The sequence below is a fragment of the Antennarius striatus genome, chromosome 13, assembly GCF_040054535.1.
Source record: "Antennarius striatus isolate MH-2024 chromosome 13, ASM4005453v1, whole genome shotgun sequence".
Lineage (NCBI taxonomy): Eukaryota > Metazoa > Chordata > Actinopteri > Lophiiformes > Antennariidae > Antennarius > Antennarius striatus.
In genome coordinates, this window is record NC_090788.1 from 4,513,255 (window position 1) to 4,528,498 (window position 15,244).

The 15,244-nt window shown below is 41.0% G+C and overlaps 1 protein-coding gene across 1 annotated transcript in view; it reads left to right on the top strand.

Annotated features, from left to right (window-relative positions):
• Window positions 1-15,244, top strand: part of uvrag (UV radiation resistance associated gene) — a 70,138-nt gene that overhangs the window by 33,890 nt on the left and 21,004 nt on the right. Inside the window, exon 13 of the mRNA XM_068331336.1 lies at window positions 2,197-2,272. Coding sequence (XP_068187437.1) covers window positions 2,197-2,272 — 76 coding nt within the window. The remainder of the gene's footprint in view (window positions 1-2,196; window positions 2,273-15,244) is intronic.

A 15,244-nucleotide genomic window follows, 5' to 3' on the forward strand; every position in this document is an offset into this window, starting at 1 on the left:
CTGAGGGAGGGTGTTTTCTGCTGTATTCTCCCGTCACCTGAGGCACCAATAGATCACAGTAGGAGGAGGTGAAGAACACCATACCTGCCCTCACTCAGGATTAACAGAAGACCAAACCCCAGTCCCTGGGGGGGTTGGGGGGCGCACACCACACAGAGACATGTGAAAGTGTTCAGCACATTTCTGCACATTCTGTACACAAAGCATCAGCTGCCTCTGGCAGTAGAACAACAGGGGCTCTTAAGTTACGGATATTAGTTGTTAAGCGTTACATCTTTTATTTCTCAATACTTCCGTCTTCTAACCACGATGAACTATTTGTCCAGGGCACACCTGGCAACCAGAAAATTCAAGCTTTAACAATCTTTACACGTATACAAGTTGCAAATTGTGATGTTTTTAGTTTTAGTCTAATTTTATGTGTTTTATTACATTAAAAGATAATTTATAGTGTGATGGTTGATCATCTTCAGATCTCTCGTCTCACTTTATGGAGCATATGTTGCATACTGAGGGATGTCATCTACAGATGTTGTTAAAAGTTGTATGGATGCGTTTGTGCCACATTTTGGAATTTTTGTGGTTAATATCCTCCTTAAACCACAGCTCTTGTGAAAAAAAATAGATCATAACTCAATCAAAATGCCTTCCCCCTTCTTTTTTACATCCCCAAGTCCAACTAGGAAATAGGCAGTCACAGACTGCAACATCCCACGACACCCCTGAATTCAAAATTTTGCCCTGACCTACTTTCATAGGTCAGGGTCATTTAGTAAAAGACCCATGATCCAACTAGTGCATATGGAGAAGGCCAGTGTGAGCAAGACCATAGATCAAAGCTAGTGCATAGGTAGATCAAAGCACTAGTTTTGATCTGTGGTCTTACACTGGCCTTCTCCCTCGTCTTTCTATCCTGTCCGGTTCCTGAGTGTACAAAAGTTGAAATTTGACCGTGACCTACGTTCTCATGGTCATGATCATCATCTCACTTTCATCCCCTTTGCTTCCCCAGAAATGTGCTTTTTGTTTCATCTTTCTATCTACAGTGGTTGCAAAGATATTTGGTGGACGGACGGACGGACACAGAAACACTGAAAATTACAATACATTCCCTTCGCAGGACGTAATAATAAATTAATCACATCAAAAATGAATTACTCACTCGTTCAAATTATGATTTTTTTTTACCATCTGTTCTATAGAAGCTACATCTTGTGTCCTTGTGTATATATGACTTGTTAATATTTGGCGTCTCACAATTTTGGATTGTTAGTCTTTACAACTATCAGATCTCAGTTTCAACCAGTGAAAATCCTCCAAAACGAGGACATGCCCCCCTCACATCCCCCCACCAACCCACCCACCTCTGTGAAAGCACTATTTCAGTGAGAGGTTAAGAAGGATTAAGTTAAGGTTACTCTGAAGGTGAAGGTGAAGTATTTAGAGACAGAGTTTAGACAGGGATAAGATATGAATGTGGATAACAAAGGTCATCACACTTGTGTGTTGATGCAAGACCAGACCAAAGCCCTGCTCGGCTCATGGTGCTGCTTTCCCAAATATTCAGTCCTTTTTAAGACACCAGCAGACATAAGCTCATAATGACAGGAGGAGATGAGTCCAGGGTTACATCCCCGGTAACAAATGGATGTCTCTACCCAAACACACGGTGGATGTCGTTCCAATCCTTCGTGATTGCTTTCGATGGGACTTTCCCACCGTGTTGAAAGCAGACATTCTCTTTGTGTTCCTGCTCTGTGGAGAATGGATAGTCTGTTTGGACGCCTCCGCTCCTGTTTGATATCTGGGTTTTTACAGGGCATCAGTGGGCTGGGATCATAGGTCCAGTCCCTGCAGGTGTAATAATCTATAAACACTGTGTGAAGAGAAGTCACTTTCACTTTTGGAAGGACATTTGTCAAAATAAATTCTAAAGAAGAAATTAGTGTCTTATTACCAGAATTATTATTATACCAGAATTTGAGAGTATCAACCAGATCTCTCGTAAGGGTTTAATAATGTTATCAGTTTTTCTGTGCATATGTGGTTTGTGTGTGTGTGTGTGTGTGTGTGTGTGTGTGTGTGTGTGTGTGTGTGTGTGTGTGTGTGTTTGGAAGGTCTTGACACACTGTTTGTAATGGATCAAGGGGAATAAATCAGCTGTTTCCTGTGTAACGCCGTGCTTTTCCTTCACAGATTCCCTTTGTACTCCAGAGGAGAGCGGTTTCATTTTGAATATGGTGTCTACTTACTCAACAAGAACATTGCCCAGGTATATTTATGCATACACACACATATAACATTCACACAATGTTGTCAGAAATGCATCTAGTGTGTGTTATGGTCAGCACAATGGCCACAACATGCCAACATGCATTGGGGATGGGTTGTGCAACTTTGTGCTCACACATGCATTCATCTTGAAAGCAAGGGTGATAATTTTTTTAGTTGTTTTGATTTCTCCTTGTTTTTGTAATCTGTGGGAGTATCATCCTGGAACTGCTGGAGTTTGGTCAACATTTGTAATATCCAAGCTAATTATATTTCTAGCTTCAGATTTATTGCTCAAAAAAATCAACGGACCCCTGAAGGTGCCTTTGAAAAAGCAGATAGTCATGAAATACTATCTTCCCAAGATGAATTAATCTTCTAAATTGGTTCCTCTCTTTTTAACTCTACATGCCTCCCGAATACAAAGACCTCAGGAGAGGATTGAACTCTTGACCCGTCCATGCTTATTAAAGTACACCTAATGTGTTGACCTGAGTTACTCCCACCGCTCATCCTTCAGACTCATAGCAATGACTTTAACAATTTGCATTCCATTCCCTGCTGCCCTCCTGATCCGTTCAAGCAGACAGGAAGGAAGGAAGGAAGGAACGGCTTCTCCATGGAATAAAAACGGCTAGCATTAAGTTAGCCCTAGCAGGTGGCCTGACCTTAAACCACTGCTCTATGGGAGGGTTTAGTTCTAATATGTGAGTTTGTTGGGTTTTGAAAAACATTCTCTGTTGCTCAGTACAAACTGGTGCGTATCCCTAAACTCTAATCAGATACTTATGGCATCAGGTCAGGTCCATTCTAATCTACATTTAGACCCATAAATATATCTGTGTATACCCACGTATTGACATGGGTATGTGTTTGCACCATTACAACATTGAGCAGACACCTTGTATGACCTGGATCAAATTTTGCAGTGAAGTTCCAAGTATTTTTTTTTTTGTCTTTCCAATTTTTTCCACATGTTTACACAGAACATGTTGTAGTTTGTGACACTGACTTTAGTGTATGAGTAAACTATCTATTTATAGACTAACTCAGCTTGTAAAACCATCAAAGACCATCTTAACAGTAAATATATCAGCAAAACATATTTTTTTCTTTCTAAACATAATCACACACTGTAATTTGTTTAATCACCATAGAAAGAGACAGATTTAAATGTGTACAACTCCACATGGAGGTTATTAACCTCACAATCCATTTGGGGCACGTTTCTACCTTTCAGCTCACATACACTTTCACTGGTGATCCTTTTTATCAAAGCTCTACATCATGATCTAAACTTTGTGAAGTCTGCTTCGTGAATGTCAACCATATGGTGCCATCACAGAGATCTACTGTCTATTCCATGCAATACGATCTCCAGTAATATTTCTAAAATTGTTTTATCATCAAATTTGATACATTAATGGTTGAACAGATGTCTTTTTGTGCAGAACATTCATAAGACACGAGAGTCCTCATAAAAATGGCTGCCTCAAAGTAAAAAAAAGTCTATAGTTCAAACTGCGGATGAAAAATGGGATCCAGACAGCAGCATGTTGTCACGTATGTCCATGAAATTTTCCCAACATTTAGCTGTCCATTCAGAAAGATTCAAACTCAGGATTTTGAAACCAGATGTGGACCCTCGGCTGTAACACAGAAGGTACGTGACGAGGGCATGATAACTTTGTCAAAGCAATCTGGGGAATGATAAGTTGGTCAGAACGGCATTCCTCTTATTATTTATGAGTACGCAGCATCAGTTTTGACTTCTGTAAATCTCATTGACAGAAAGGGTGTGCGCCAAGCTAAACATAGCCCGTGCACTTTGAAAATACAAATTAAATAAAAGGTCACATGGAGGAAAAGTCAGGTTTTTCTTATTTTTCCTGAATCCAACATACTCTGCTTTTAACAGCTTAGTAGAGCATCAGTATTTGTTGGATGAAATTTCAGCTTTCATTCAAAGTCCCGTCTGATGCTTTCCATGTGTGCCTGACTAGGTTCACATTAAGGATGAGTTATCAGTTGACTGAAAAACAGTATAATGTTGCCACATGAGTCCAGCTCCATATGATAGTGATAATAGACCATTGTTTAAAAAGTGAAGACAATGAAAACATGCCACAGTTGATAATATATAACCTATGGAAAACAAAGCTTCCCCATCCTGGTTTGGCTGATTCCTGCAAACTGGATTCAAGTGCGCTCTCCCAAGAGTCTGTTTCTTTGGATCTCACATAGCTAATACTCAGGTTTGTGATTTAAGGCTGTGAAAAGCATGAAGCAGGAGAAGTTTCAATTATATGTCGGAATGGATGAGCAACTCATCACCTTCATTTTTATTTATGTTGTAGGGTTCCAATGTTTTTGCCCAGTGTTGAATCAGGTCCTCCACCTAAGTCCAAACAGCATTCCTGACCCTTTCCTTCTCATCCACTTTATCAGTGACACTTTGTATTTTTCCTCCTCTGCTATGCTTCTAAATGGTTGCTTTATCCTTTACTGGCTCATTTTCCTTTGAGCCCAGAACTTAGACTGTATATGTTTTACCAAAATGCAGCATTTTATTTCCAAGTTATTATTGAGCTTATTTTAATTGTACTTGTGTGTTTAATTGCTTCCTTTGTTTGAGCCAAGTGTGTCCACAGCTCAGATGACAAATTTTATATGATAACCATCCCAGAAATTGTGTCCCATCAATCACAGTCATTCATGGGACATCTTTTGCTCTGCACTGAGTCGGGTGGGTGGAGTGTTTTTGAGACTGCATGTGTGAAATTCTCATTCTCTACTCTAATAATTCCTGGCATGATGACCATCAAATTTAACATCCATGTTTGCTGTGGAGAAGGTAACCCTAAACTGTTTGGTGTCTGGCTCTGCAGTACGAAGCAGAGGTCTGGTTTCAGAGCAGTCGGCAGATTGGCTGATTTGACGGGGTGAGTGTCGAGAGGCCGTGTGGGAGACATTAACAGTCCCATCACTTATTAAATTGCGTTGTGTGGCTGCCTTTGAAAGTGATACAGCGAAGCTGGCAAATGATCAGGGCCGCTGCGGGTCGACCCCGCTTTCATGTGGCGAGGAGGGAAGTTTGGTTTTATTAGGCCTCATGTCGTGACGCCAGGGGCAAAGATGAGGCGGCTGCTCGGAGCATCTTGGGTGTCAGGTGGAATTACAGATCTTTATTACCCCCTCAGCTTCTAATCAGCAATTTTAGCTTCTTCTCATTTCTCTAAGTACTTTCTACACTGTCGTTTTTGTTTCTCAGTCGTTGTTAACTTGGCACTAGAACATGTGATTTATGATGAATATGTCTTCCTGTCAGCGTAATTGTTAAATGAATAGTATCTGGTTGCTGCTTTGCCCAGACATTACTGGACAGAGGTAACTAACAGGGCTTGAGGTACCATTCTCACTGAGACAAATTAACCATGTTAGTAAAGTTGCTTCCAAAGGAGTCAGCCTGTTTTTGTCTGGAGGAAAGTTGTGTGTGTTGAATTTGCCATGCTATCCGGCTATGTTGTTGTGAAGCAGGCATGTGGGCCTGATTAGTTGACAACTGATGCTACACTAAAATGTTGAGGTATTTTCGATGAGGGGGTGGGCAACAACAATTAGTTCTCAGTCACTGAGCTTGGTGTATCATATTTTGTGGGCCTCAGGCACAGGAAACGCAGTATTGGGAATTAAAGCACCGCAAATCTGTTGTGGGCCAGCCGGGTCACCTTTGGGTTCACCTTTACTTCTGTCTATCAGGGAAAGTTTACTGCAGTCTCCTACCTTCCAACTCTCGGGGAAACTTCACAGCATGATCTGCAGTCAGACTGCCTTTCTGGTGGTCTGGAGCATACGTCACAGCACCCGCGACCATTAAGAATGGCAACTGTGGCTCTATAAAATATGGCTATGACTCCACTGCGTTTAGTGGTTAGTGGAGGTGGCAGCAAGCTGAACAGGAGCTAGCTGGAAGGTGATATTCTCTGTAAATCTTTGGAATTGTTGTACGTCCTCCAGCAAGAACCGACTTTTTTTTTTTACATTGCAGTAAAAATGAACAAGTATTAGCATTTCCCACAAGGCCACAATCAGTTTTAGTCATTATAGGTACTGAATGGTGCATTGCATGCCACCTGCAGTGAGTTCATTAGCACAGCAAAGAATGCATTGTATTTATATTAATTTTTTACCTCATATTAAATATATCAAATTAACGAAATATGTGAGATTCCCCAAAGCAAAACCCAGATTCTGAGCTTTTGCTATAATTAGATAGTATTACAAAAACAGAGTAACAACAGATATTGTCTTTTCTTTCTTCCTCTGACATCAGTGACACTGAGGCCTAGCATAAGCGTAACTGAAACTGTCTGGGACATCAATCTTTGCTAACAATAGTTTTGAAACACCGTTCAACACGTGCATCATCAGGTTTGGTGAGGTGACTGCACAAAAACCCATTCACCTCCTCGCTTTCTCTTTTCTCATCTGAAGCCATTCACCTCTGCTACAAAGCTCGTGACCCCACTCAGAAGAGATACGGCGTAGTCTTGGCGTAGTTCCTCACGACCGTTAGCTCATGTAATTATGCTTCGATAAAAACCATATGACCCCAGAATAGACATGCAAAAAGTGAACATTACACAGCTCCCTTCCACCTCATAACTCCCCTCCACCTCAGACTGTTGTCATGGCTTTCAAGCTTCTCCAATGAAAACTATCTCCACCTATTGCTGTACTTCCTTTCTTCTTTAATGCGAGTGTTGGCGATATCACAGTCTGCAAATCGCTTTTGATTGGCCGTAGTGAAACCGTTGCACGTGAGCTGCATCTTTGAAGGATTTCTGGAGTTTACATTCCTGTTAGAAGACATTTGTTGACTCTGTCAGTCCACAAGGCTGTGAATCTGCAAGGTACAAGGACTGATTGAATAATAGCAAGATGTAGGATCCTAAAGTATGTGCTTACATTCTCTGTGTGATATACTCTACTCTGCTTCCGGTTACTTTTGCCACATTTTGACAACCTTTCTTGAGATCTGCTAAATATCCATTCAGCGTTAAACTGGAGAGGATTGAATGAGATAGTCCTGATTATGATCTCAATCATTTTATTCCCCATTTGTTTCTCATTCGTTGCCTGATTTCCTTCAGGCTGTTTCTCGGCATGATCCTTCCTAGAACTGGAACACTTTTAGACAGACCTATTCCAGGTGTCCCTCAGAAGCCTGTTGGCTTTCTCGTCTCGTCCTGCTGAGGCTTGCGGTTCATTACTTCTTGTTGCGTTCCAGAGAAACAGCCGACTGTCAACCTCTGGACAACAGCAAGCATTCTTCTGCCGCCCATGTATGCAGAAACCTCACCTTAACAGACTCCTCAATGTTCACAGATTCAAATGCAGTTTGTTTATGTGGTCCCTGTACCAAGGTTCCTGAAGCTCTGACTATCACTATCCCAACACGGACAGGGAAGCTGGAAGCGATCAGGCCATTTCAGCCGCCTGCTGCCGCTCATTGTCTTCATCCTTCCATAACAGCCACATCCGTTTTACATTTAAAGGCAGGGATATGATACAACACATCATGGGCGGGACAGGCACCAGAAATCGTACAGCCCAAGTCAGTGTAATATCCCTCGCTTTCACCCTCAATGGGAACGAGGAAAGAAGAAATGAGGCACTGACGTTCCATTTTCGGCCCGGCCATAAATGTGTCTGTTTTCGCTTAAGCCCATTGAAGAATATCCTGAACGTGTATGCTCTGAGCATTTTTTCCCACATGGCCACATGCTGTACAAATGTTGGATAATCATCCCCTTATATCTAATAGAGGATAAGTTTGTCTGACAATGTGTTTTGTATTTGAACACCATTAAGGTGCCACTTTTAACAAGATCTTTGCTCTCATCTGACAGTAAAAAACAGCTCATTTGCATTCTGTATTTATCCTGTTTCAGGAAAGAAATTAGAAGTGGCAGGTCATAAGTGGGTCAAATTGAGACTTGCATTGTGAGGTTGTTAGCAGTCTGACAGGAGCAAAGACGGTAGGCTGATGGCTGGCTGCTCTCCGTCTGTGATGGATGGTGAGAGAGGAGGGAAACTACTGTGTCAATGGTGTTATATTTAAGATTGCATCTGTCAGAAAGGATGTAATCTCAAGCCAACAACGCTTCCTTATCTAAATTGGATTATGTGGTGTATGTATTGCATAGACAGTATCTGAATGTGCCAGACGCGGGTGTTTGTTTGTATTAAATACTACAGATTACAGGTGAGTTATCCTCAAATGTAGCAGCACGTTTCATCCACCCTTTAATTGCAGTATGCAGAGATGCCTCCTCAAACTTTATTAATAATCACGGAGGTGCAATAATAAATGCTGCCCTACTCAACTAAAGTGATTATGTTTTAAGGAGTAACCTGGGGTTTATGTGTCTTGGCTCAGGGCAGCCAAAAGATGTGTGAGGAGAAACCAGAGCAGCTGTCTACACTGTTACAGGATGAATTGCTCCTGAGATATTCCATTTAGATAAGAACACTCTCTCTGCTCTGTAGAAACAGCCTGGAGGGGAAAACAAGCGCCTGGTGGTTTAGTCGTCCGGCGGTTCTCTAGCTATCTATTAACCAAACCCAGGCCTTGACATACACGTCTCTATGCCCACGGGTTTTCGCAGCCTTACTATGTGGTTTCTGTTTTCCATCACAACTTTGTGTTGCTAGCTACAGCTCTCATCCAGTGCCACTTATTGGTCATATTGAGATCTTGTTGGCACCATTTTTTTTCTTTAACAAGCAAAAGTTGGAACACCCTTTCCCAAAAACAGATATTTACCAGTTAGTGGTGCATCAGAGTGTTTGCGGCGCAGAAACAGAATGACCGTGGTGTTGTGCTCATTAAGCCTTAAGCATACTGAAGGTTCTTTTTTTGATAAGAATTGTGGAGGTGATGGATATTCCATTCCTGACCAGTACAACAGAGAGAACGGTCTTTATAGCCTGTCAACTTGCCATCGGCCAGAGGTTGCGTTTTCTAAGCAGCGCTCGGACCACAGTAAGCTTGTGTCCCTGTTGTGTAGTTTCCAGCCTTGGGTGTGTGTCTGTAGCGAGGCCGTCAGTGTGCTACGATTATGTCTGTGCTCCAGGGTTTTATGGGAATTCCTTTGGACAGCCACCTATGACTTTATGAAACACTTAAATTCGTCTAATTGAATTTCCACATTTTGTGGCTGGTAATTCCAGGTTTGCCCATCACCGCAAAGAGGTACCAGAGGAGCTAGTTCCACTAAATATAAGGGTAAAAGTAAACGTTAATCCTATGTCTGTGTGTAAAATGTGTGTCCCTCTAAGATAGAGGGAAAGTGAATGATTGGAGGGAATCTCTTGCGCCAAAGTACTCATTTATTTTGGTTATTTTAGCCTTGACAAATGTTTGGTGTCACCAGGCGACTGAGGTGAGCCAAAATGTCTTGTATTTGTAGATCTTGATGAAGGCAAAGAAGTGATATGACATGAAAGGACGGTCTTTTATTGAATGATTGAATAATTGGATCCACATCCAGAGATCATGCTTCACATTTACGAGTGCCCCGCTAGTCTTCTTTAAATCGATCAACATAGTCATGTTACAATCATCATCTGGAATATTTTCTTCCCACAGGTCTGTCTGTGGGTTTTCCTGGCAACCTATAATGCAAATGAGGAACTTGCTGTGATTCTAAATGTTAAGGGGTTGGCTGCTCTGCTCCATCATTGACTTAATAGTGCGTCTTCAGTTTCCGGCTGGTTGGAATTTGTAGCTGAGGTCTATTTGTTTGAAGTCTCCTGTTGTCTTCACTGCTTGAGTCCTGTGGACTCTAAAGGCCCTTCACTTATTCATCCTGCCTAGCTTTTGATTTCCACCTTAATATAAAGGAGGTGTTAGAGTTTGATTGAGTGGAGTGTCTAGGTGGGAACTGGAGAGATGTTGTGCAAGTTTAAATCATAAACAACAACCGTTTTGTCTTGTTCTTATTTCTAACCTTCCATGGAATGAAGTAACTCCTCTCAAAAGCAGCTGATTCTGTACGTAATCTTTATAAAGTCTTTTGAGAACTTGTGGTTTGTAAACAAGATTACATGGAACGCTGAAGAGTAGGACATTGGTGCTCCATGAAAATAGAGCTATTTAATTTGATGTTCTTTTTTCCATAATGTTTTTATTTTGGAGGTCGGTTTAGGAATGCTATGTACTACATAATATATTTAGATAAACTCAACCTTGTGATATCTGACAGTGTTGCCATGGGTTGATTCGAAGCTAACCGCTAAATAGCTCAAAGGAAAAAGAAACCCCTTCAGACGGTCTCTTACTTTCTTCTTCACCAGGAATTATATCTGGTTTTGATACATGCTTATGTCATCATCTGCTAAAATACATATAGTTTTTCAATGCATTCTGTTAGTGAAGTAGGGGGACTTAAACAAAATAATTCTGGTTACTTATGGAACGTTTTTGTCTGTCCGGGCTTACCTCCTGAGGCCCCATCAACTAGTCTTCCGAGAGCAGAGACCAAGCACATTTTATGTCAGCAAGTTTGGAAAAACTTGTTTTTCTTGTTATTTCATCAAACCCTGTGTGCTGTCATGCGGGTGTTTGGGAGTAGAGTTATTCCATCATGACTGCAGACCTTATTGAGGCTCTTTGACATTAAACTGCTCTCAGAATAAAACAATGCTGGCCCCATCTGGTCACTATTTGAAAAAGTATCAGCCTTCTATCCAGAGCTGTTCTTGCTTCCATGTGGATTTCATTACTGCTCTGTGACGCTGGCCAATCGGCAGCTTTTCTTCAGAATTAGCACGTCGGCCCTCACGGACTTCTTTCAATGGCACTCATCACCGAGTTAAGAGAGTCAGTGTCTCCTTCTCCTAATTTGGTTTTGTCAGCTTAATCTCAGGATCAGCCTCTTTTTCCGAACGTCAGTCGATCCAACACTTCACTCCATCAAATAAGGTCTCACCTCATTAGTTTGTGTCTCTCAGACAACTCCTGATGTCATCCTCAATTACTCTGCCGGGTGGGGAGGATGTGGGGAGGGTGTCCTCGCTGTCATGTCGCCATCGATGCCATCCTCCCACAGTTTTCTCTTTATTAATGAAGTGTCTGTGATGAGCCCAGGCCTGTTGTCCCAGAGGCCAAATAATTGTTTTACAGTTATTGGGTTAAAGAGGCTAAGGGGCTCATGAAATCAGCGGTTAAATAAACACCAGATCGAGTTTTAAAGGCTGTGAAGGAGTTCTTTGTTCCTCTGTCTTTGAAATGATTAGTGTAAGCTATTTTAATCCACACAGTTTTTAAATGTACTAAAGTTATGATATGAAGTGCATGAAGAATGTTCATGTGACACCTACAATATAGGTAGTAAAAATTAGTATAGACAGTATAAATTATGGTATAATTCTGGATGCTATCAGCCAATAGGTAATGCGCATACGGTATCACATGACTATCTACTACAAGTCCGCAATAAGGTGAAGCCGGGCATCTTGAAGCCCGAATGCACGAGGGATGACTGTATGTATGTATATATGTGCAGTATTTATGCATATATCTGTATTTATATGTATACATGTACATACTGTATGTGTAAATATATATGTGAATATTTGTGTATGTATATGCATGTATGTATGTACATATACAGTATATGCATATATGAGTATGTGTATATGTATGCCTATGTGAGTGTGTATATGTGTGTCTGTATGTATAGACACACTTGTACACACACACTCATAGGTATGTATATATGAGTGTATGTATATGTGTGTGTATATATAGTGGCTGTGTATGTATGTATGTGTATATATATGTGTATGTGTGTATATATATATATATATATATATATATATATATATAGATATAGATATGTGAGAGAGATAGAGAGTCTGTGTGTATATACACGTCAATATAACAAGACAATAGCTGCTGAGTCAGTGAAGTCACTGCTAAATGATCAGTTCCAGTTACACACTCGTTTACACCGTATGGTTAGATTCAGTTTGATTACATCTTAACTGTTTGGGTTGTTGTCGCGCTCCAGGCTGTTATGCACACATTATGATGCCAAGTGGGCATCTCTTAAGTTCTAGCGGGCAAATTATTGCTAATACTGTTGTTGTCTCCATGGATACAGACCCATTTTTAGGTGAAAACAAACCCCCGGCCAAGTCGTTGGCTCGTGCCTTTTGGAGTAATTAGGATGCTGTCCACAGAAATGGAACGCTGCCTTACCCAAGTATGCAACCAAATACAAATAAACATAAATGCACATGCTTTAATTATATTATGTAGAGCATGTGATTGGCTTTTATGGAGAAGCAGTTTGGAGCATGTTTTTCTTGAGAGGAGGAAAGGGTTGCTCCTTCCCGCGGCCGTAAGAACCAAGCAGCCAAAGAAGTTCACCTGTCAGCACCAGTGTCGTAATTCACCTCCTCCATCTATCCCGACATGGCTTTCTCCCCTGACTTATAATCAATAAATACAACTAATGAGAAGTGCTGAGTGAAAAGTTGTTTGAATTGGTTTTAGATTATTTCACTTGACTCTCAGTTCTGTTTTTTTTCCATTTCTATTAATGCATCTAATAAAGTCTTACTTTTTTTATATTATCCAGCTGGCATTCGATATAATGTTCTACAGCTAATTTTTCTAAAGCTAAATGTTCTCAGTTTACACGAATTGGCTGCAGTGAGAGTCATATTGACCCCTATTTCACTATAACCTTTGATTCAATTCAGCAGTGGCCTTCCTCCAGCTCATTAGAGAGTTAGAAACCACACAGTCAACCTCACACTCTTTCCCTCATGCTAAATTAACGGAACAATCCACATAGTTGGCCACCAAAAGTGTTTGGGGGGTGAGGGAAAACGTAAGTGCACAATAGCTATTTGTTTCTTGTTCGTCTTTCTGCTTCGGCTTCTCTCTCGGAGTCCTAATCAGATTTGGTTCCTTGAGAATTAGGTCACATTTCAAATGCTGGTTCCACGCAGCCAGTAATGGTACTTTTCATTTATTATGAAAACCTCTGTTGAGACGAGAGTAATGCAGTAAATGACTCCAATAATTTTATCATTGGAAATAAAAATGAAGAGCTGTTACAGTATAAGCACTTCGTTTTTTTCTTGTATTGTGAACTCTAGACGGCACTGCGGACGTTATGAGCCAGTCTAGTCACGTTATGCCTCTTTATCTGCTTTTAAATCAGTTTTTTTTAATATTCTAGATGGCATTTTACCCACAAGTATTACAGGGCTTTCTAGGTAAAACTAAATATTGTGTACAGAATACTGCATCTTTGCAGCGACCAGTCCGTGATACTGATCAGCAATTCATTATATGAAAATATTTCCGCATTGGGCTGTGTCTGACTTGCTTCCAAAACACCGTAGTCCAGCAATGCAAAAAAACAAATCAAAAGTTTTAACAGCATTTAACACTATGCAGGGTCACAGTTGAAAAACCCCAGATGTCCAGAGAATGCTCCAGGCTCTCCAAAGTAAACCGGACACAACCTATGCTCTTCCCATAATGTGACAGGTTTCAGTTTGATGCTTGGAACCAATGGAGAAGAAAGCCAAGACCGTGTCTTTTCTCCTGTTTATGTACCGTTATGCTGCTTTTGCATTTTTGCTCCCTTCTCATGGGAATCCATCAAGAAACCGTTTTCATCACCGCTGTATTTGCTGAACATGTATACAGTGTTTATATAGTTACTGACTGGACACAGTGCATTTAGAATCTTAACCTTTGTGTTCCACAAGCTGGGTCAAGATGATTATTTGGTCCTTTTTTACAAGCAGAACTCCATAGTCGTCATGTTCTTTTGTTGTCATCACATACGTTGTACAAGTTGTACATTATCTTTTACTGTTCTCATACAGTAGTTCTCCCAGGCGTAATGTTTGTCTTTGCCAGCAGTTCTGAGAAATGCTGAACGCAATCTCAGATCTATTCTGCAAGAGTTCGGACAAAGTTGATCTTTTAGCTTACAACCAGGAGGCCTGGTAATACTTAATATGTTCCTGAACTTATCCTGGTGACTCAATATGGCTTTCACACAAATACACATTTTCACTGATGTGTCCAAAAATCTGAATCTTGTAAGTCTGCGGTATGAGCCTTTGTGTATGAATGCGCAGTGAATAAACGTACAGCATGTAATGCACAGCTAAATCCTTCACCATGCCGATGTATGCGTTTGCCACCCAAATTCCTCCCTAGATTGGTTTGATGATGCATATGTTATCTTGGTGGAATGGCAACAGGATCTGTCTGGAAATCCATTTGAACTCTGTCAAGTAATGGAAGTCAGGGCTCTAATCTGGGCCTGCTGCTTTTGATAGGGCACATACTCCGCCAGTCAGTTGCACCGTAGCTCCAGACATGTTCATTTTGCTGTCATCGAGGTTGCATTCGTACTTGACAAACTGTTCCTATGAAGCCAACCGAGGAAGGTTTACACTCCAACAGTCTTTGCCAGATGCAAATGTTTGATATTTTTATGCAGCGAGAAACAACCAAACTGAAGTTATTCTTCATTCTTCATTTTATGTCACACCTCCCTCACTCGTTTCGCTTGTTAAAACAGACAGTTAAAACAAGCAAACATTTGCACAAGTACCTCTCAACAACCATCACTTTGAAACCAATACGTTTATAAGTTAGTACTCAGATGTATGAGAAGGAATGGACATAGTTTGCCAGCCCAGGCTCTCCCTGTGACCCCCAGTCCAGTGGTAACACTAATAGAAATTCTCAGTCGTAAAGCCATCCACAAAATAAAGAGTAAACGAAAAGAAAATAATATGTCCATTCACAAGGAGTGGAAGGGAGTGAAAGTGTGGGCAGCATGAAGCCGGGATAGGCACCTGCCCACAAACCATATATTCATCCTCCTCTCTGGCCTACTATTTTCCTTGGGGCCTTGTGGAAACG